Source organism: Synchiropus splendidus, chromosome 12, assembly GCF_027744825.2.
Source record: "Synchiropus splendidus isolate RoL2022-P1 chromosome 12, RoL_Sspl_1.0, whole genome shotgun sequence".
NCBI lineage: Eukaryota > Metazoa > Chordata > Actinopteri > Syngnathiformes > Callionymidae > Synchiropus > Synchiropus splendidus.
In genome coordinates, this window is record NC_071345.1 from 6,850,256 (window position 1) to 6,870,666 (window position 20,411).

At 46.0% G+C, this 20,411-nt stretch overlaps 2 protein-coding genes across 5 annotated transcripts in view; one reads left to right on the top strand and one right to left on the bottom strand.

Annotated features, from left to right (window-relative positions):
* Positions 1-1,090: 1,090 nt before the first annotated feature.
* On the top strand, positions 1,091-3,204 carry LOC128767864 (trans-L-3-hydroxyproline dehydratase). Of its 2 annotated transcripts, XM_053880168.1 has the most exons (6): positions 1,091-1,201; positions 1,768-2,252; positions 2,318-2,487; positions 2,572-2,694; positions 2,756-2,893; positions 2,996-3,204. In XM_053880168.1, the coding sequence occupies exons 2-6, from the start codon at positions 1,775-1,777 to the stop codon at positions 3,119-3,121; spliced, it is 1,035 nt and encodes a 344-aa protein (XP_053736143.1). In that variant the 5' UTR covers positions 1,091-1,201; positions 1,768-1,774; the 3' UTR covers positions 3,122-3,204. The 2 variants fall into 2 exon arrangements, with proteins under 2 accessions (XP_053736143.1, XP_053736144.1); XM_053880169.1 differs by lacking the exon at positions 1,091-1,201 and having other exon boundaries at positions 1,677-2,252.
* Positions 3,205-3,887: 683 nt separating this feature from the next.
* LOC128767863 (disheveled-associated activator of morphogenesis 1-like) overlaps positions 3,888-20,411 on the bottom strand; it is a 40,337-nt gene continuing 23,813 nt past the window's right edge. For 2 of the 3 annotated variants that reach the window (XM_053880164.1, XM_053880165.1), the window contains exons 3-26: positions 18,081-18,170; positions 13,377-13,448; positions 12,573-12,667; positions 11,856-12,189; positions 11,668-11,778; positions 11,480-11,583; positions 10,759-10,825; positions 10,576-10,693; positions 10,344-10,482; positions 10,158-10,216; positions 9,903-10,090; positions 9,529-9,837; positions 8,635-8,742; positions 8,148-8,177; positions 7,927-8,024; positions 7,787-7,871; positions 7,594-7,700; positions 7,182-7,270; positions 6,935-7,103; positions 6,765-6,872; positions 6,641-6,701; positions 6,444-6,575; positions 5,071-5,241; positions 3,888-5,007 (exon numbers count right to left, since the gene is read on the bottom strand). In XM_053880164.1, the coding sequence (XP_053736139.1) occupies positions 4,795-5,007; positions 5,071-5,241; positions 6,444-6,575; positions 6,641-6,701; positions 6,765-6,872; positions 6,935-7,103; positions 7,182-7,270; positions 7,594-7,700; positions 7,787-7,871; positions 7,927-8,024; positions 8,148-8,177; positions 8,635-8,742; positions 9,529-9,837; positions 9,903-10,090; positions 10,158-10,216; positions 10,344-10,482; positions 10,576-10,693; positions 10,759-10,825; positions 11,480-11,583; positions 11,668-11,778; positions 11,856-12,189; positions 12,573-12,667; positions 13,377-13,448; positions 18,081-18,170 (3,057 nt within the window). In that variant the 3' untranslated portion in view covers positions 3,888-4,794. The remainder of the gene's footprint in view (positions 5,008-5,070; positions 5,242-6,443; positions 6,576-6,640; positions 6,702-6,764; positions 6,873-6,934; positions 7,104-7,181; positions 7,271-7,593; positions 7,701-7,786; positions 7,872-7,926; positions 8,025-8,147; positions 8,178-8,634; positions 8,743-9,528; positions 9,838-9,902; positions 10,091-10,157; positions 10,217-10,343; positions 10,483-10,575; positions 10,694-10,758; positions 10,826-11,479; positions 11,584-11,667; positions 11,779-11,855; positions 12,190-12,572; positions 12,668-13,376; positions 13,449-18,080; positions 18,171-20,411) is intronic. The other variant, XM_053880166.1, reaches the window with a different exon arrangement.

Here is a 20,411-nt window from a genome sequence, read left to right on the forward strand (position 1 = left end):
AGAATTTGTGATTAACTCATCTCAATTAATTGCAGTTTAATCGTATAAGAATATTTGCCACAAGAAGCCACATTTTTCAATTTGAATTAATTTGGTATATAACTGAATCAAATGATGGACCCATACATACATTTAAACAAGCAAATATTGTTTATATATATATTGTTTATTTTGCATCAGTTTGACAATAGCACAGTAAATCAGGATGGTGGCTATATTCAAGTTTTTATATCACCTTATTTAAACTAAAGCTCTTTTAATGTCTTGAAAATATTTGTATAAGTATTTCAACTTTATAAGAATTTCAAGTCCATTCAGAGTAGTGGAAACCCTGGCCATTGTGTAGTGAAAAACATCTCTGAACAAAAGCAAACAGATGCTTTTGTTTGCTTTTGTTCAGGGATTCCTCCATGTTTGTTGTTGTTGTTATCATCCTAGCTGCCACGTGTCTTGTGCATCAGTGGGATCAGTGGACCAGGAACTGCTGCACTGACAAAGGTTCCCTGCTGTCTGGAGAGCAAACTGTTACATTAAATTAAACTAAATTAAAAAAATATTTTAACCTGTAATTCAAATCCCACCATTAATATTTTTATATTTAAATACAGGCCGTAACACTCAACATTTGCTGCACCCAGTGTTTTCCACTACAACTGTGTTTCATCATCACATATGGCCTCTAAAACAATGGTTCAACTCCCTGCAGCTTCCTTTAGCACATTAGCTTCACATACATTGGATTCAAGCTGAGCTAACCGACTCCTGAAGCTAGCTACTTTAGCACCACTAAACCACTGAAGGCATCATGTGTAGAAGCAGAATCCCACGAATAAAGAGACAAATATATGTCTCTGCGACACAAACTGACGTGATAAAACAGTATACGATGTTATAGGCCTGAAGAATATATATATATATATATATATATATATATATATATATATATATATATATATATATATATATATATATATATATATATATATATATATATATATTTTTTTTTTTTTTTTTTTTTAACTGAACATTATTCATTCAGTGACTGCGGCGCGTCAAATGACCAGCAGATGTCAGCGACACCAAAGTAGCTGTTCGACCACACAGACACGCCACTTCCGCCACAGTGTCAAGCGCTCTCTGACGCATTCGTTTGGAGATAAACTTCGAGGGATTGGAAAGTCTGGACGGAAATCTTACCAAGGTAAAGAGACGTTGCTGAATCCTCGCTTCAGTGGCAGCAGTGACGCCATTAACTGGCGACTCGTTCCTCCCTCAAAAACTTTATTTAAAATGAATTAATTTAATTATTATTAATTTAAAATGATTTAGATCTGACGAACATGGTGATGAAGACAGCAAAGAAAATTGAAATGAAGCCCACTAACGTTTCTCACAATCTTATTTGTTGATTGATTCAAAGTTCTTTCGCCATGTTTGCATTCATTTACCAAAAATATTCATTACATCACTTGGCAGATCCACGCGTGCTTATTTTCTCCACCAGTGTAAGAAGTTATTTTTGATACTCGTTCTTATCACGACGTGTGGTTGTGTTTTATTTTGAAAGTTTGACGGAAATGTGAGAGAGTACAGGACGCTGCGGCTCTTTATTATCAATCCCCCCCTCAAAACCCCTCAAATTTCCGTCACACCTTCAAAATAAATTGAATCACACGTGGTGACAGGAACAAATATAACTTACGCTAGTTTATTTCTTTAATATTGATGAACATTTTATATCTGTTTCCATCTTTGCCTTGAACTCAGTGCAACAATGGACGCGCAGCTCCCACCTCACGCGGGAGCCAAGATCTCCGTGGTGGACATGCACACGGGCGGGGAACCGTTACGTATCATCGTCGGCGGGTTCCCAGAGGTCAGAGGTGACAGTGTTCTGTCGAAGCGGCGCTACGTGCGTGAACATTTGGACCACCTGAGGAGGCTGCTCATGCTGGAGCCGCGAGGTCACTACGACATGTATGGAGCTCTGGTGGTGAAGAGCGAGCTGGACCAGGCGGATCTGGGGGTCCTGTTCATGCACAACGAGGGCTACAGCACCATGTGCGGCCACGCCGTCATCGCGCTCGGACGCTTCGCGGTGGACTACAAACTGGTGAAGGAGCCGCGGTCTCCTGAAACTCTGGTCAACATCGACTGTCCGTGCGGACTGGTGAAGGCCTTTGTGCAGTACTCGGAGGGGAAGACTGGCGCCGTGAGGTTCCACAGTGTCCCAGCCTTTGTCTTCGCGACAGGTCAGACCTTCACCTCCCCATTCAGTCTTCGCTGCTTCTTGACTCTGAACTTGCTGACCCTCCAGATGTGGTGGTCTCTGTGGAAGGATTTGGGGAGGTGACAGTGGACATCAGCTACGGCGGCGCTTACTACGCTTTTGTCGCTGCTGAGAGGTTTGGACTTGACGTGTCCAAGTCCAGAACCAGAGATTTGGTTGATGCTGCAACCGCTGTCACCAACGCAGTCAAGTCTCAAGTGAGGAACAGAGAGGCAGATGACCATGAAAGATAGAAGATCATAAAGAGTCTGAGTCTTTATTGTGACCACGTTGTGATGCAGGTTAAGTTGGAGCATCCGGTCAGCCAGGACTTGGCGTTCCTGTACGGCACCATCCTAACCGACGGCAAGGACCAGTACTCGGACGAGGCTACCGGAAACATCTGTGTGTTCGCAGCTGCTCAGGTGACATCCCAAACTTGGGTCTGATCTGAAGCTGGAAATGAAATATTTCTACTGCGTTCAGGTGGATCGCAGTCCGACCGGATCTGGAGTCACAGCTCGAGTGGCTCTCCAGTACCACAAAGGTCTGATCCAGTTGAACCAGACCCGGGTGTTTGAGAGTGGAGCCACTGGGTCTCAGTTCACTGGAAAAGCTGTGCAGGTCATGCCAGAGCTATAACATTGTGAACCAACAGGGGGCACTGTTTTTTTTTTCAAATCACCTCTAAGGCGTCGATTTTTATTTCGACATATCATCCATCAGGTGACGAAGTGTGGAGACTTCCCAGCTGTTGTGGTGGAAGTGGCTGGACGAGCTTTCTACACCGGGGTTTCCAGCTTCGTTCAGGAGCCGGAAGACGAGCTGGCGCATGGATTTCTGCTCAAGTGACCACCGGGTCCATTTGAGGTCAAACACCCTCCGTCATCAGGGAAGGATCAATGCTTGATGTTAGCAAATATATAAAAGAACATGACGGATGTGCTGCTGTGGACTCTTTACTTTAAATGGGAATCAGCGGACAAATGGAATTTTATGTATCCACGTTTAGAATCTATGAGGACCATGATGTTTGCCCATGACATGGGGATTTGTACTGAGCACAAGGAGAAACTGGAAAGGTGAAGGTACAAGCTGGGGAGGAGAGGAATGATGGTCGGTGGAAGCAAGAAAAATACACGTGGTATGCAGGGAGGTCAGGGATGCAGGGAGTAGAAGTTGTGCTCAGGTGTTTGCTGTCCATTACCTTGGTAACAGAAATCATCATGAGGTATCATGAAACGGTATTCCAGGGTGATTTTCAGAGACCACTTGATGGCGCTCTTGGTATAGAAATGATGGGAGGTTTCATTGGCTTCGCTGTTCACGTACAAACATTTTACAGCAGACAGCGCCCTCTAGTTGCCTCTGAAAATCAGCTCACAACCGAGGTACTGTTACTGGCCTCGCCATTGGAAGTCGCTAGAAAAAGCAAGATCAGATATACGTACGAGGAACAGCTCAAGATTGGAAACTCGCGGAAAGGAAAACAACCGTAGCGGTTCAGGAAGGTATGAGGTTGGTTGAGGTGGAGGATGATGACTTGCGGCGAAAACTAACGCGGTACAAAACATGTCTCTCCTCCACTTGGCCACTAGGTGGCGCCAAACACTAAAAATAAAGTTAAAACACTTAAGTTCGTTTCCATCCCATTTATTATCATCTGGACATCGTAGAATGCAAGTCAGTATTTAAATTATATAAAAAAAGAGTCCGTTATTGGCGGATTTAAAGCCTTGCGAGTCTCACCCACATGTGAGACCTTCAAAACAAAAACAGGAAGTCTCACATGTGGATTAAAGTTGGCTGAAAATCCAACCAGCACAGAGGAATCATCTCATTTTCTCAGTACAAACAGGACCAGGCCCGCGCTTTGGATGGGAGTCTTTATCTATTGCATTGACTGGGTACGTTTTATGGCGTCTAGCATAGTGTTGTGGACTTAATGTGCAGGTGAGACGAGCACCTTATATATTTATATATAGATACATGTAATCTTAAGTGTTGAGCGAGTGTAGGCCCAGGCCTGGAGAGTACCGACTCAACAAATACATCCACGGAGTTAAGGCCAGCTCTTAACAGGTAAAACTCGGAATAAAACAAAGATCAAAGATAGAAATGCTGCAGGTCGAATAGAAAAACAAACATTTGCTTTAGCGGCTGCTCTGTTCAGTAAAAACCTCGTCAGTCCACCTGGTTTTGACTGCAGTGAAACAGCAGCTTACAATCCGTACAAAATGGCCCCTCGTGTGTTTTTGCCTTTACGGAACCATCGCTTCGTTTCCGTCGAGCATCGAGCTTGGAGTTGCACAAGCAGCAGCAGCGCGGGTCGCTCTCACCTGGCGCGAGTGAGAGTTTTCATCTCAGACGACGGTGGCGAGTCTGATTTGGCTTAAGATGAAGTGTGGTGGCGCTGCCAAGCTGCTGCTCAGTCACGGCGAGCTGGGTGGGAATGGAGGAGGCGGCTGAGGAATGTGCCAGTCACTTCGACCCACGGAGGTCAGCGAGTGGGAGCGTCGACCCTCTCAGAAGTTGAGCTTTGTGACCGGTCGCTCCCGGCTGGAGTCCGTGTTCTGGCTGTTGATGCGCTTGCGGTTGCGCTTCATCTTGGACAAGTCTTTGTCGAAGACCTCGCCGGACCGCAGGGCGGACACCAGGTCGTCGAATTCCCCTCCGTCATCCTCCCCGTTGGCCTTGGCCTTCCTGTTCTTCCTCTCCTTCTCCCGCTGCTCTTTGAGCTGCACAGAGAAGCAGAGCTGTAATACTCCACCCTTTTCGAGCTGGAGGTACGAGCGACAAACCTGAGCTTCCAGTTTGGCCCTGCGCTCCTCCTCTTCCTTGCGCCTCCGCATGTTCTCGTTCTCTTGCTGGGCCTCGGCGAATGACTGCAGGAACTGGTCAAAGATGCCAAAGAACTCGTCGGGCTGCATCTTGCTGGCGTCCTCGCCGAAGTGCTTCACTGCCCTCAGGAACTGTGGGGGCACAACAGGATGGGATTTACAGCAGTAGCAGCTTTTTTTTTTTTTTTTTTTTTTTTTACTGGCGACTTGTTACAGGAGGCTCTTTGAAACCAGAGGAGTCCACCTTTGAACCTGGATGGCACCGGCTGCAGCGACCCGCAGGCCAAGTAGAGCTAAAATGTTTGTTGGCTTTTTAAACGACCGGCTTCAAGGTCCTGCTGAGAACTCAGCAATGGTTTTGATGACAGTTCGACTCCTTTAAAAAAATCTTTCTAAACCCAGTATCACATCAAATATCTGATTCAGTTTACCGGACTATGGAGCGCACTGGAATATCAGCCCCACCCACTAAATTTAACGCCTGTGATTTCATTAGCGTGATGTGACCAGGCTCAATATTTTGGCAGCATGACGCTCTTCAGCTTGTAAAAATCCATATATTCACTGCGAGAAAAAAGTAGCAGCTTATAGTCTGGAAATTACGGGAATATACGAATCTACCACAATTCGTTTGTTGCAGTGCATTATGGGACTTGAGCCGACATAAATTCATGTTGGGGGCCCGATGTGGCCCTGAAACTTCAGCTCAACTCAGTCATCACCACAACAGACTGATACCCCTGTCATTACCATCCGGTCTTCCCCTGACTCGAAAGCACGAGACACGAGAGGAAAGATCTCAGTGACAGAAATCAACAAGAAGCTAGCTGGACTGAAACATCAGGAACAGCAGCCCAAAAACCTGTCATTATCTTCTCCGTTCTCTTCCTGGTAACACAGAAACTCCAGTTTGGGTCAGCAGGTTCCTGTCAGCTGGTAATGAGTACATAGGACCACTGCAAACACTGGACTGTGGGACTCTGTTAATGATCTACAGGAACTAATGGCAACCATGTGACGGCACATGAAACCTTGTAACACGCATGGTGACCTGAGCACCGGCCTGCCTGGGGTCCAGGCCTCCAGGCCCAGGTCCATAAACCTGGACAGAGTCACATAAATAGTGCCGCTGACTTCAAAGGTGAGCTCGCTCAGATTTCCAGTTCAGGCACTTGAACAGTCATCTATCTGCTCCCACACCGGGCGGTGAGGAGCGTCAACACGCCGCCCCTGCTGTTCTCCATCCTGGACGGGGTCAACCAAGCGTGTAGACACAGCTGCACGCAGAGGAAGCGGCCGTGTCCTCCTCCTTCATGCAGGACCATCACACTCACCAGCTCCTTGGCCTCCGTCAGCGAGTCCTCCACGTCGGAGAAGCTGAAGCTGGCCACCGTGATGAACTGGCTGACCACCGAAACAAATTTGTCGCCGTGTTCCTGCGGGCGCTTCTTCTGGTAGTCCAGCTCCTTTTAAGGAAGAAACATCAGAGTCCAGGGCTCATCTTGATGGAACACAAGCGCCAGTGACTCACACTCTCCACGCTCTTCAGTCCGCTGCGCAGATTCCCGATATCCTTCTCCAGCTCCGTCATGCTGCAGCAGAAAGAATCGAGAGTCAAAGCCTGTACAGAATTGTCAGCCGCTGACTGGACCTACTTGACTTTGGCTGCCTCCGGGATGCTCTGCAGGTCTCCCTGGAACAGCAGGACTTTGGGGTATTTCTTCTCCAGGATGGTGATCAGGTAGTGCAGCAGAGTGATGTTCCTGAAGAGGCACACAGTTCAACATGGGAGTTGGAGAGTCAGGCGACCTTGCAGCGCTCTCACTTGTCGATGCTGGATTTGGTGTCGCCGATCTTGTTGAGTGACGACACCTTGAAGCCGAACGCGTTCCCCCTCTGACCCTTGTTCATGTAGTTCCCAAACGCCAGCACCACCTCCAGCAGCTGCTTCAGGTTCCGGCTGTGTAGGATGTCTTTGGAGGCCTTTGCCAGAGCTGGAGAACAACACTCCGTATCATCGTATCGAACCTGAACTAGAGCCAACTTGCGAGTGTAGGGGGACTGAAACCAACCTTCCACTTTGGGCTTGATCTCTGCGATCCGCTCTGCAAACTTCTTCTTGAAGTACAAAGACTGGAGTCGCTGCTGATAGTGGTTTATTCTGGACAGGAACGAAACGAAGAAGGGGAACCTCGGTGGTCACATCTGTATTTTGAATCCCAATTTTCTCTGCTCTCTTCCCTCAAATTACTTTTTGTGCTTCATAATTTATTGTTCCACAACACAATTTGGAAAAAGAGACGAGCACAGTCAACCATTGTTCCAGAAAGTAGAAGCTCACATGGCACTACTGCTATCAGGAGAACAAAGAAGACACAAAAGCTATTGTTCCAGGGCGGAGCTGCCCTGAGACGCTGCAGTTTGAAACTTTGCCTCTTGTGAAGTTTTTTTCTCTTTTCTGGTAACTAAGAATGAGTCGAGTACCTGCTCATCTCATAGAGGAAGCGGTCGGGCTTGGCCATTCGGTCCAGCTCGTGTTTGTGCTCTTCCAGGAGGTCCACGTCGCTCTTTTCAGGGACGAACTTCAGCAACTGAAGCAGGTGAGTCGGTCAGTAAAGATGGCGGCCAACACATACACACAACTGTACACTGATGCTGAGTAAGCAATATATATAACCTGCTCCAGCATGTCTTTGGGGAGATCTTCCTGCTCGTCCATGGTCAGAATCGCTCTCTTGATTTCCTCATTGGAAAGTTTCAACCTGCAGCAACAAGACGTTAACAAACACCTCACTTCCTTTCAGACGTCAAACTCACCGTGAGAGGAGGATGTTGCAGTTCTGAGCCCGCCGGCCGTCGATGACCGACAGTTCCTTGACTTTTTTGGAGCCCAAAGTGTCGTCCTCCAACTCTTTCTGTGGTTGAAGCAGGGCGGAGGTGAAGGCAAGGCCAACAACAATCACGACGCATATGAGCCAGCGAGTGGTTCGAAACAAAGTTTCCACATCATGAATGGACTGAAGGGTTCCAGCACTCACCTGTTTGCTGTTATTGATCATAAAGAAGTCCTAAACGCAGCCAGGAAGCAGGAAAGATGTAAGCAGTCGTTTAGTCAAGCGGTTACGTGAATGCAGCCAAAACACAAACAAAAACAGCAAATGAATCGGAACACTGAGATGAGTGTTGTAACAAGTGAGCTGGATATTCATGCCTCATGATGGTTACTGGATTTATGGTCGACATGCTGTGCTTGGTTGGACTGATACACAAGTGTAGTTTGTTCCTATCATTTAAACACCTGTAACATGCATCATCTAAATCAAAATGGCAGAATTTAGCAGCGTTTTTCATGCATCTTACCAACTAAATGAGCAAAAATCCAGCATGAGTGTTTTTAATTTGTGAATAACAGTAGTTTAATCATTGTATTTGTAGGTCTGATTTCATAAAAACCAATCGAGTTCATGCTCCAGTACCTTATTCACTTGAAACTCAAACGGTGGAGACAAAAGTGCAACACCATACCTGCTGCCGCTGATAGGCAGAGAAGGTCTTCTCGATGTCCTCCAGATCGAGGATTTTAAAAACCTTGGCGTCATCCACCTCCATCCACACCGTCCCCTCCAGTTTATTCTGGGTGAGGACAAAGAGGGAGAGTGTGTTGTGCAGAAAAGTTCACTCAACGAGAGAAAAACATCAAGATTTGAGAACATTTCTCAGATAAAAGTGAGCGAGAGGGAATAAGAACTCTGGACAACCACAATACAAGAGGGTCTATTCTGATTATCTGAAGGCAAAATGCTTGCATCAATCACAAGAGCACAGATTCCAGATGTGTCCTTGTATATGTCTCGGTTAATACTCATGTTTAAAGGAAATGTGTTGAGACATGGCGGAGCGAAGATGAAAGGAAACCAGTCGCTGTGTTCGTTTCATCCTCCATGTGATGTTGCTGCTCACTCTTCCTTAACAAACACCAGACTGTCGAGTTGTTTCTGATCACATTGAGCAGTCACACAACGTTGTCTGTTCACTGACTGGACTCTGACTTTTGCCTTTTTGAGCCTTAAATGAATCACAGTTTCACAATGGTAGTTGTTCAGGAACTGACATTTCCCTGTAGCTGAAGTGTGACTGTTTTGGGAACCACAACACTCCTGCAATAGTGAGAGGTGTGTGGGGACGGATCTTTGTGTTTGCATTACTGGCTGGATTTAAAGTGTTGTGGTTTGGGTCTGTTGTTGTGTGCACTTCACACACACACAACTCCATGTGTGTCAGCCTCAGTCTGATTTGATCTTTGCACGATTGTGAGTCTCAGTCTGGAAATGCTTGTGCGTTTTTTTCAGTGAGTGTGACCAGTTGTACTGCATCCTTCCGACACAACGTGAGTGGAGAACAGGTCCTCATCAGTCTCACCTCGGCTAACTTGGACCAGTTGAAGGACTTGAGTGGGTTTGAGGGTTGAGGAATGTTCTTTTTCTTCATGGACGGGCCCAGTGGTGCGCCAGGTGGAGGCGGGACGCCTCCTGCAATCGGGCGTCCCAGAGGGGGTGGTGGCCCTCCAGGAGGAGGCGGCGGTGGAGGGGGCATCATTCCTCCTGGTGGGGGCGGCGGAGGAGGAGGACACAATCCACCGAAGCCAGGCATGGGAGGAGGCGGGGGGAGCGGACCTCCAGGTGGCCCTGGGGCAAGCGGTGGTCCACCAGGAACGACAGCGGCTTGTCTCTATAGAGGACAGTTGATGTAAGAAGACTTTCACCGACACCTGGCGCTTTGCTCCAGGGACCTACGGTGCTGAGCTCGTGCAGTCGTGCGGTGAGTTCCGCCACTTGCTGTTTGACGTTCTTGTGCTCACAGCTCTCCTTCTCCAGCTTCTCTTTCATCTTGTTCAGCGTCTGCATCATGTCTTCCTTCTCCTGAGTCTTTGCATCACATTCTCGCTCTTTCTTCTCGAACTTCTGCTGCAGCTCGTGGTGCTCTGGCAGGAGACCGACCAATGACCTTAAACATCACGTTTTATTTTCGGGACCTGCCGACATACAGACCTTTCCTCATCTTCTCCGCCTGCTCCTTCCACTGCTTCACCTCGTTCTCATTGACCAGCCTGGAAACCAAACATTCCCCGTCACTTTTATCGATTGGGGTTACAGATGATGGCCCCAGACTTCAGGGGACAGGTGGTCACCCGGCTAACATGGCCACGGTCTGCTGAGTCCATTTATAGCACTCACATTCGCACGACATTCTTCACGTTGAAATTCTCCAGTGGCGTGACATCCGGGTCGTGACCTTTGTCGTTCTGCAGGACCATCTGCTGGACGATCCGGTCCAGCAGCAGCCAGTACTGCACCGTGTTCCCACTTCTCTTGTCTGGAGGAGGAGAAAAAGCCTCATTAGTCTGCGCTTCCTACATCAAATAACCAACATTTTAAACTCTGGAGGTAAATTCTGGGGTGAACCTACGTGGCATGAGGAGACAGTGATGCAGGACGGACATAAAGTGCGGATATGCATCGGTGTGGTTCATCTTCTTGCGGATGAGATCAAAAACCTGGGTGGCACTTTTGGTGTCGATGTGTGCCTGGAACACGGAGGCGTCAGAAACGGGGCTTCCCAGCAGGACGTGTCCTCCATGGTTTTACTCACCGACTCAAAACGTTTCGACAAAGCCAGCTCATCCTCGTTTCTCAGCATCTCAAAGTAGTCCAGATGTCTGCAGAAGAAAAGCAAGTTTGCTTAAACCGAACAGCGATGCAGATCGAAGGCCACAAACAAGCCCTACTCGCAGCACGATCCTCTGTATCTGTGCTCATAGTTTCCAGCAATTGCAGCCATGGTGATTCCCAAATTCAAAGAGCCACTGAACATGTGCTCTCCATACATATACATTCTGCAGTAAAGACACTCACCTGTGTCTTTGATTCATATGAACTAACAGAAGGACTACTTGTGTATCAAAGAACATTTAACTTAAAAGAGCTCGATCTACGATATAAGAAGAAACCTGATAAAGACTGCATGATACTGAGCCAGCTTCTCTTGTACTATCATTTTTGATCAATGTAATCACTCATTTTTGTTTCATTTCCTTATTTCAGGCCAGATCAGGGGCTCGTGGAACCTTAGCATCTACTTATATGGCCCTCAGTACAAGTTTAAGTTTATACAATTTGTGGATATTTCTTATAGTTTTAAAACAAACTAGAAAGAGACTGCAGATTAAACAAAGAGATCCCATCCCATGAAAAGGTTCACACTATTCCTTCCTTCTATTTTTGGCCCCTGATGACAGTGGCAGTGTGCAATGTGGTCCCTTTGACAATGTATTTTCCCACCAGAAACTTCACAGATCTTGGTTTCAGCTCACCTGTCTAACGTGGAGTTCTCATGTGACCGCAGCTTATCGATCACAGGTTGGATGCCCAGCATGAGAAACTCGTACCGCAGGTGGATTCGAAACTCCAAACTCGCCTGCATTGTGGTATTTATACTCATTAGTTTTACAGAGTAGAACATTTTTGAGGCCTCAAACTGTAGTTCGGGAGTGTAGCTCACCTCTCCGGCTCCTTGACTTAGCACCGCGTTAATGAAGGACATGATGGCTGTCTTCAGGTTGACCTCGTCTCTGTATCGTCCGGTACTCCGGTCCAGATCGTTTATTAATGTCTGAGGGAGACAACTCAACTTAAATGTACATCTCTGTGTACATGGTCTAAAATAAAATGATGGATGCCGAGGGATACCTGAAATCGAGTCCTCTCACAGGCGAAGCGCTGGTAGTGCAGCATGGCCTCCAAGATCTTCTTGTGGCCCCCTGGCACCAGACACACAGCACCCATGATCTCCAGAACGGCCACTTTGGTCTTGATGTTTTCTGTGGCGAGGCTCTGGGCGATGATGTTGATGCTCTCGGTGTGGGAGAGGACGTGGGCGCGACCCTGCGAGTTGTTCATCAGAGCCTTGATGCAGCCGATCAAGGACGTGTGGATCTGGGACTCGGTGGTCTCGTAGTCCATGCTCTTCAGGAAGTTCAGGATGCACGTGAGGCCATCCAGGTCGATGAAGCGGGTCACGAACCTGAGAGCATCCAAACCACTTGGTCATAAACTGAAACACTCGTGTGACGCACCAGACAAGAGCTGAAAATGACCAATATACGAGACGGAATTAAGAACAACAAACACGTTAAGATGAAATGTTCTGAATGTTCCTCTGTGTGAGTGTGGTTTTATATGAAGCTTAATTCGATGACGAGCTCCAACAGGGTCAAGCGTGGTTGGAATGTGGCCCTGGGGTCTACACAACGCCCATGTCTGCACTTCACCCAGAGTAATAACGTTCATTGGACAAAAGTGATTTAATTTTGGGCTCATTTTCGATATGAAACCCAGCTGCAGTCGAGAGGCAGAAAGACGAGGAAAGGTTGAAAAGCAAAGGAGTCTATTTTTATTCCAGCCCACCTCATTGGTTGAGTCCTCAGCGCTGTCTTCAAGCTCTCGATGGTTTTGTTTCTCTCCTCTTCATCTTCCTTCTCCAGAGCCAGAAGTGTCTTTCTCTGTTTGACATCAAACATCAGAATGAAGGTTCAGCTTTTCTCTTCAAAAGTTTTTCTACAAACTCAAACACTTTTCTGTCAGTCATTTAAAATACATCTACTCAAATGTGATGAAGGTCTTCTAAAAGATTTGTAGTCTTGAAGGATAATACAGGCGTTAGCAAGAGGGGTTTCATGAGGGAGCTTCTACGTAACAAAGTCAGACAGGACCTCAAACGACCTCCCTGCATGACATATCTGGAAGATCACAAGGTGACACCCTCATCTTCACAAGATTCTTTCCTACTTTGCGTATTTGGTGACTTACTTTCTTAACTTTGTGCAAAGCAGAGGTTTCAACTAGCCTTGCCTGCTGGCTCAGCTCTTTCTTTTAAGATCAATCCCAGTATAAAACCAACAAAAAAAAAGAGCAAAATGACTATTTGCTTCAATCATTTGACAAAACAAAAATTTACGAAAGGAAGTTAATGAAATCTACAGGAAATATCAAGGGTCGTCAAACTGATGACGAAATGGTGGCATTCTGGATCGCTGTCTGGCCGCAGGAGGCTTCTGGTCCAAGAACTTTGTGTTGTGTGTGTGTGTGTGTGTGAACACAATGATAATCTTGAATCATGGATGACCGTTTTATTAAGTCATGTGAAATGAGCTGCTTGGAGGAGGTCTCTCACCAATATAGTATTTTGTGTGCGACTACTGCGTTACTTACAGCCGCCATCGCGTTGAGCTGATCGATGTAGAACTCAGGCCAGCTGGTGGCACTTTTGTTCTCCTCTTGTTCCTGGGAAACCAGAGTTCTATGGTGAGCATGAAAGAAGACATTGAAGCGCCTCGTAACCAACCCTAACAGGACGAACATGACCGTAATTAAACTGCCACTGAGAACATGCTGGGTAGGAGAGTCTCAAGTGAACACTGGTCTGATGTGCGAGGATATCAAAGTGATGAAGAAGAAAGGAAGAAACTTCTCATTTTTTTTCTGTCGCAGACATTAAACATGGCAAGTCTTCAATAAAAGTAGGACGGTGCAGAGAAACAGCTGCTTAAGTCGATCTCAGCAAAGATTAACAAATGGAAGTTGGATTGAGGGCACGGACAGACTGGAGCTGAGATTAATCTACTCTGATTATCTCATTCTTCAACGTAAGTGCAACACCGTTGACCCTGAACTCTGCTGGTGTGTTACAAGTCCCCTCCGGTTCTCTATTTGTCTCATGCGCCGTTAAGCTGCGGTGAGCTGTGACCGTCACAAACGAATTGGCCATCAGTTCATGAGGCATCTTGGCCAGACAGAAACTGCAGGCGTCGCTGGTCTGTTGCGGCTCTGAGGACGGGTCTTACTTGACCTGGCAAACACGGTCAACTCAACTGACAGCTCGGCCATCAGTTTGCAGCTGTTTCTTCATTGGCTCACAGACCCGTTTTGGTTTCCTGGAAATACAAAGAACCCCAATTGTCCTAGTAAGATGGAAGGCATCTGTTATGGGGGTGAAGCTGCAGCAACAGAAAATGTTTCTGGGTTCAGGCAAGTGTGGAGCTCAACTTTAATGCAGGGGTGGCCAACCAGTCAGAGGCTAAGAGCCACATTCTTTTGCTGTGTTGCAGCAAAGAGCTACATCCTACTACTATTTACAAACAAGGCAGCAAGCCTCACCTGAACAGCTGGTGATGTGATTTTGCGGCAGCATAGCGGTTAAACCCTGCATGTCCAAGGTTGTCGGTTTATGTCCGGCGTATCTCTTGTGCATTTATTTGAAAAATTCATACATTTGACCATGATCCTCTTCGACATATCAAGTGGCATAGATAGAAATGTGTGTGCCATTTATTTTATTCATTTATTTTTTACATGGCTCATGCCACCAATAACATCGCCCCACACTGCAGACTGGAGAGGAACTTAGTCATGTCGTGTGGATCGTGGATCTGATGACGATCCATGTCTGAAGACCACGACTCTCATCGGAATTGGCAGGGTGTATTGTTTATGTTTCAAAGTTAAATGTGATTTAAATTTTGGCGGAATAGCTCTTATCTTTTCGACTTATTTCCTGTGCGACTTGACCAAAACCGCAGCTGCTTAGGCAGCTCAGCAGCACGGCTCATTTGGTGAAGAGCCGCATGAAACTGGGCAAAGAGCCGCATGCGGCTCGGGATCCATGGGTAGGTCGAACCTGGTTTAATGGCTTGAAGCAATTCAACACAGTAGCTCAGGTAGACATTTGATATTCAGCTAAGAATTCTGCCACTTTACGCCTCAAATATTGTGAAGAGATGCAACCCCGGGGGAGGAGAAGGGCCTTACTTCAACATTCCAGCTGATACTTCCGTTCTTCAAACACCAAAATGTCCCCAGTGAGCATGTCATTATGATGGCTGTTTGGTGGAAATTTCATTTTTCCCACAGAGTTTCAGAGATCAAAGAATCACTCGGAAATGCAGACACAGAGAGCAAGGAATAAATCTTTTCTATTTAGGGGCTTCAAAGAGTGGAAGTGGAGGCTCTTCTGACGAGCTCTCCGGCTCTGCTGCTACATCTTCACCAGCAAGCAGGTCGCCAAATCAGCTTCTTGGCAGGCGAAGGGCGTTTGTGTGCTGCATGATGTCATTTGCTCAGGTGTCGGGCCAAACCAAACAGCTAAAGCTGCATGGCAGCAGAAACCGTTGAGAAACGTCACCGACAGGCTCGACGTGACCCGATACTGACCCCACTTTCCTTCTTATCACCCAAAGTGACTTTGGTCCAAAGGCTGCACCTGTGGAAGTCCAGCCTTCCTGTTTGCTTTGGCCGGCTGAGCACTTCCTTTGCTTCATCTCTCCGCACAGCCGGCTTTCCTCTCCGCTCTTAGACATTTCATCTGTCGAGTCAGCACTATTGATGTCCCCCACCCTCTTATACCGGTCAATATTCCTCTTCCCCTTCGCTGCAGCGCTGAAACGGTCCCACATAAATCTATGGGGAGATTCAGCCGAGGCTTTTACTCAGATTGGGGCCCAGTCGGCTTCTTTCAAGGCCACTAAAGTGGGACAGTAACATCAAAAGCATTCTCCTACATCGCCCACCGTTGATGTGCAGAAGAAAGATGCACATCCGTGTCGGTTCAATGCCGTCTGTCTGAAGATATTCTTAGCAGAAGTTGAAAATAATTATAATCCAGGGACCAACCCCAGAAGGTAATCTATTATTCATGTCCACTAATGATGCTCACTAGGGACAGATGAGACCAGGGAGCAGGGTTTGGGAAGAAGACACTTTGAGAAGACAGTCAAACTATCTACATCATAGAGAGACACAGAATTAAGGGCGTTCAGCGACATGTACACAGAGATGGAACACAGGAAATGAAGGGAAGGAAACCGTACTGTATTAATGCCCGCACAGGAAATTAGATCCTCGTGGCCATGACATGGCAGATTGCAACTTGATGATCTTGTTGAAGGACACTAGAACATGGGAAACTATGAAATTTGACAGGCGACCTTTCGGTGTTAAGGGAAGCTCTGTGGCCCCAAAACTGATATTGTAGGCCAGTTGTTATGCTAACTTCAGCAGCAGTGGATGACAACAAAGGCTAAAAAAAGGCTTCATTTGCTCTCAAGCTCATTGCTCAAATGCACAATTTATGTGCATGTCTTTTCGTCTTTTATCACTAATGGGTTCTAGCTAGACTCAGCTTCAATTTAGCCAACTACAATTAGTGAAGTCTGTCTTATACTTGGACAATTTTAAGAAATGTTAAGGCATAAAAGGCATAAAACACTGAAGAAGCAGGACCCAGTTCGATGGATGGAACGCTAAAGAAAGACACGAGTCTTCCTTCAAAAAAAAAAGAGCGTTTTAAGTTTTCTTCAGGGGAAACTGACCCAGATTACCTCACTGATACCAGAATTATCTGTAATGCAGAACAGGCCGGACACTTAATGAAACACTGTCACAGTGAATAAAAGGGTTATTTTAATGTATTGGCAGCCTTGACAATATCAAAATTTACTGCAGATGAACGGTAACCTGAAACCCTGAACTTGTGCGGTTGTACTGTAAAGAAATGAACAAATTCTCTTTACGATTTATCATAATTTGGATCGAATGAGGACAAAGGTGAAATGACGGCAGTGTCTGCTGAGATTGTTTGATTAAAGCGACGTCTTTTCCTTATGAGGCCTGGAAACAAAAGCTTTATTGCGCTTTCATTCCGTGCCAGCTAAGCCCCATTAGGCCCCTTAAACGTCAGGCCTCATAGCAAATGGAGGGAAAAAAAGAATAAATCTAAATGAATTGAATGTATATGAGTCTGGACAGGATTTCCTTCTGACAAACGCAAGGGCAATAAATGTGACGGAACAGTCTAACATAGTTGGGAAGTGGACATCTGGCGCTCCCCTCAACAAAATGGGTCAGAGTATAACGTGAGCGTGCGGAGCTGTGTTGTGTTACAGTGTGTTTTCAAACACATAAATCTCCATTGTTTGAATCCAAACGAAAGCAAAACCCTGGTCACTGTTTATCATCATAAAAGAAGCTTTAACAGCGGTAAAAGTCTTATTTAGATAAGGCAGCAGTGTGTAACACACGATCACATTCTTGGAGTGAAAGCATTGGAGAACACTGATGTCAGATTATCAACCCAAATTCTGAGTTCATTGAGATGTATTTGGATCACACCTGAAGAAGATATCTGGTCAAAAAATCCAGAGGGTGCAGTTGTGTGAATCATCAAGTGTTATGCGCTGCTGGGGTTCAAAACCAGCTTGGTGCTTCTTTCTGCGTGATGTTCTACTGTGCTTGAATGGGTTTCCGCCACACGCAAAAAAAACATTTAGAGTGTAATGGACAACACGTAATTGTCCCACAAGTGTGGGTGGTTCCTGTCAGTGTGCCCGATGATGGGATGCCAAGGGGGTCTTATACATCCCGCATTGATAAGCTGAAATAGACTCCATCCCCAATTTGGAAAATGAAGACAAAAATGTCAAAAGTAGAAAATTATACATAACTATTTAACATCACCACCATAAAACCTGAGGGATCATGATAAAGGTAATTTGGGTGGCATGGTAGATGGATTGAGAAGTAGGGAGGACAATATATGCAGAGGACAGCACAGTTTTCACCTCTTTCATATAACAATTCCCGCCCCCCCCGCGCCCCATCTGCACCGACGCTGCAGCAATACACATCGAAATACATTTGAGACACTGCCAGGTGATGTAATCTTGGCAGAGTTTGCTGTAAACCAGGTGGCGCACTGACAAATATCGCCTTTTGTGTTGTAGTAAACATGTCTCAGGTTTCTGCGGATCGATGGAGGAGGAGCCTGTAAATGCTTGGCAACAAAATATTTGCAGAAGATGTTCAACAAAGCCAGGAAGCCGCACCAGGCCGATCAGAATCCGACCTGCAGCAAAGTCTTACCTTCTTCTTGCTGCAGTAGATCTGCCATTTCTTCTCTGCCGGTAACGCAAACATGGCTTCCCTGTGCTTCTCTGTGAGGTCCAGCTCATCCTGAGAAACACAGATGTGGCTAGTTAGCAAAGATGGAACGGTTTAGACATTGGACTCGCTATTTATTCACAGCGAGTTTGCTTTATATTCAGAGCTTGAGCATCATGTTTGGTCTGGTGATTCTCTACTCGGATCATTTAGGATGGGACATCAGGATAAATTGAGCGACTGAATGAAATCATACGTCTCTGAGGCAGCAGACCTGTGAGTCATGCTTGAGGCGTGGCCAGTCTGCATGTGGTAACAAACATCTGGAAACAACATGTGTCACAATAAATAACAGAGATTTCACTGAGGCACTCTGCTGGGAAGAGTTTGACGTAATCCCACAACAGATCTGGATGTGGGGAGCATCTGTAATTATCAGGGAAAAAAAGGGGGGAACTCTTTACGGGTTGAGATGATTAAAAGCATCTTGGCTGCTACATGAGACCGTATTTATAAGTTTCCATTTTGTTAGAATATTTGCCAAATGTCTGTAGCATTTGTGAAACACTAAGCTACGTTTTGTCCATTAACCTCTTCCATTCTTAATACAAAGCTTGTCGGTCCACCTATAGCTTGTTTTTTCTTGCTCTGAACTCATTTCTGTTTAAAAAAACACCCCACTTAATCAGGTACACAAAAGGTGAAACAGAAAAACACACACATACAATTGACATCTTCAACTTGAGCCACCAAAACACACTTAAAGACATACAAAACTAACATTTCACATTAAGTTTGACCACCGCTAAATGATGCCAAGTAAAACAAACGGCATACAAGATATAGCTGAAAAAATGAAGGTCAGGCTAATATGTTGCTCATACATAATATGTTGCTTAAGATAAGTTAATTTATGGTAATATAGGTTCCCTAATCTAAATTGTAACCAAAAATAGCACTGCAATGAACATGAATTAACCTTCACCATCTTATTTTGAAAATACAATGCAAACCAAGAGTGTAACAGTTGAAACCCTAGTGAGTAGGAATGTTGCTTGGCACTGGTGACAAGTGTCTGCCAGCGCCACGAAAGGCCCTCTTACGAACTGAAAGAGGATTGAGAGTTCAGACTATATGATGAAGTTTATGTCACCTCAGAGTCTATAAATGTGCTACAATTTACTGCCTGATGACTGCAGTGAATCTGCAGGAGACCTGTGTCGAGTTGAATGAACTTTATTGGCACAGCAAATGAAAGACAACAGAAGTCAACATAAATGATTTAAATAGCCTTTAGGATATGGCCAATGGTGGCTTAATAGCTTCCATACATGCAGCAGGATCAATGTGTGTGGAGAGATTAGAGCTTTCAAACATGTTAAGTGGATGGATTGTCCTCGTGATTAACACATTTAGTCACAGTAGTAGTTACAGCAAGTGGACTCAGGAGCGGAAACCGTTCACATGCTCAACTCAGTGCAGAAGCAGTGCATGCAAATCCAGGGAGGGTTCAAAGGTCACATTTAGCTGATTTGTATCTGAGCCATAAATTGCCCCAGACAGGTTCTGACTAGAGCGAGACATGAGCCTCACAATGGTTGCAAAGCAGAAGCACGTGGCTGCTTCCTCTCGGTAAACACAGCGACTGAAAAAGCTCTTTGTCGTCACACTCAGCTCACTCAATTATGTCCTCATAAAGAGGCGGAAGACAAAAACAAGCAATTAGCGAATGGAAGAGGCCTCGACCGAGAAGGGCCCATGAATGAGGTCCATTGATGTGCAGAAATGCCATGCTTCGATTACTGTGGCAACCATGGGAGAGGAGAGCCGGGACAGTGAAGGGCCCGACAAATTAGAGGTGACAATGGGACAGGGAGAGAATAGCAGCCTGGCCCCGTTACTCTCCAGACTGCGGAGTACACTGGGAGTAGGACACAGACTTGCTGACAGAGGTCACGTAAACTAGCAGGCAGAGGATGATGTGAAGTCAGCATGACGTTTTGATAAAGAAGAGGTTCTCCTCCTGGTCCATTTGTCAATCAGGGAGCGACGACTCTGTGTGGGTGAAGTGCTAATGGACCTGATGTGCTGAGACTAACCTATTTTACAGTCAAATTTCACAAGCAGACCACAGCTTTATTCTGAGTCTTTCCTCGATAATAGACAAAGAAAACCAAAAGAACAGCTTGACCTGTACTTCATAGCAGGGGTTCTTGGGGCCCACCTTTCCCCAAACAAATGGGCACGGGGCCCATTCAAGTGAAAGGACTGATTCATTACTCGTGATTTCATTTGTGATCAATAACCATATTT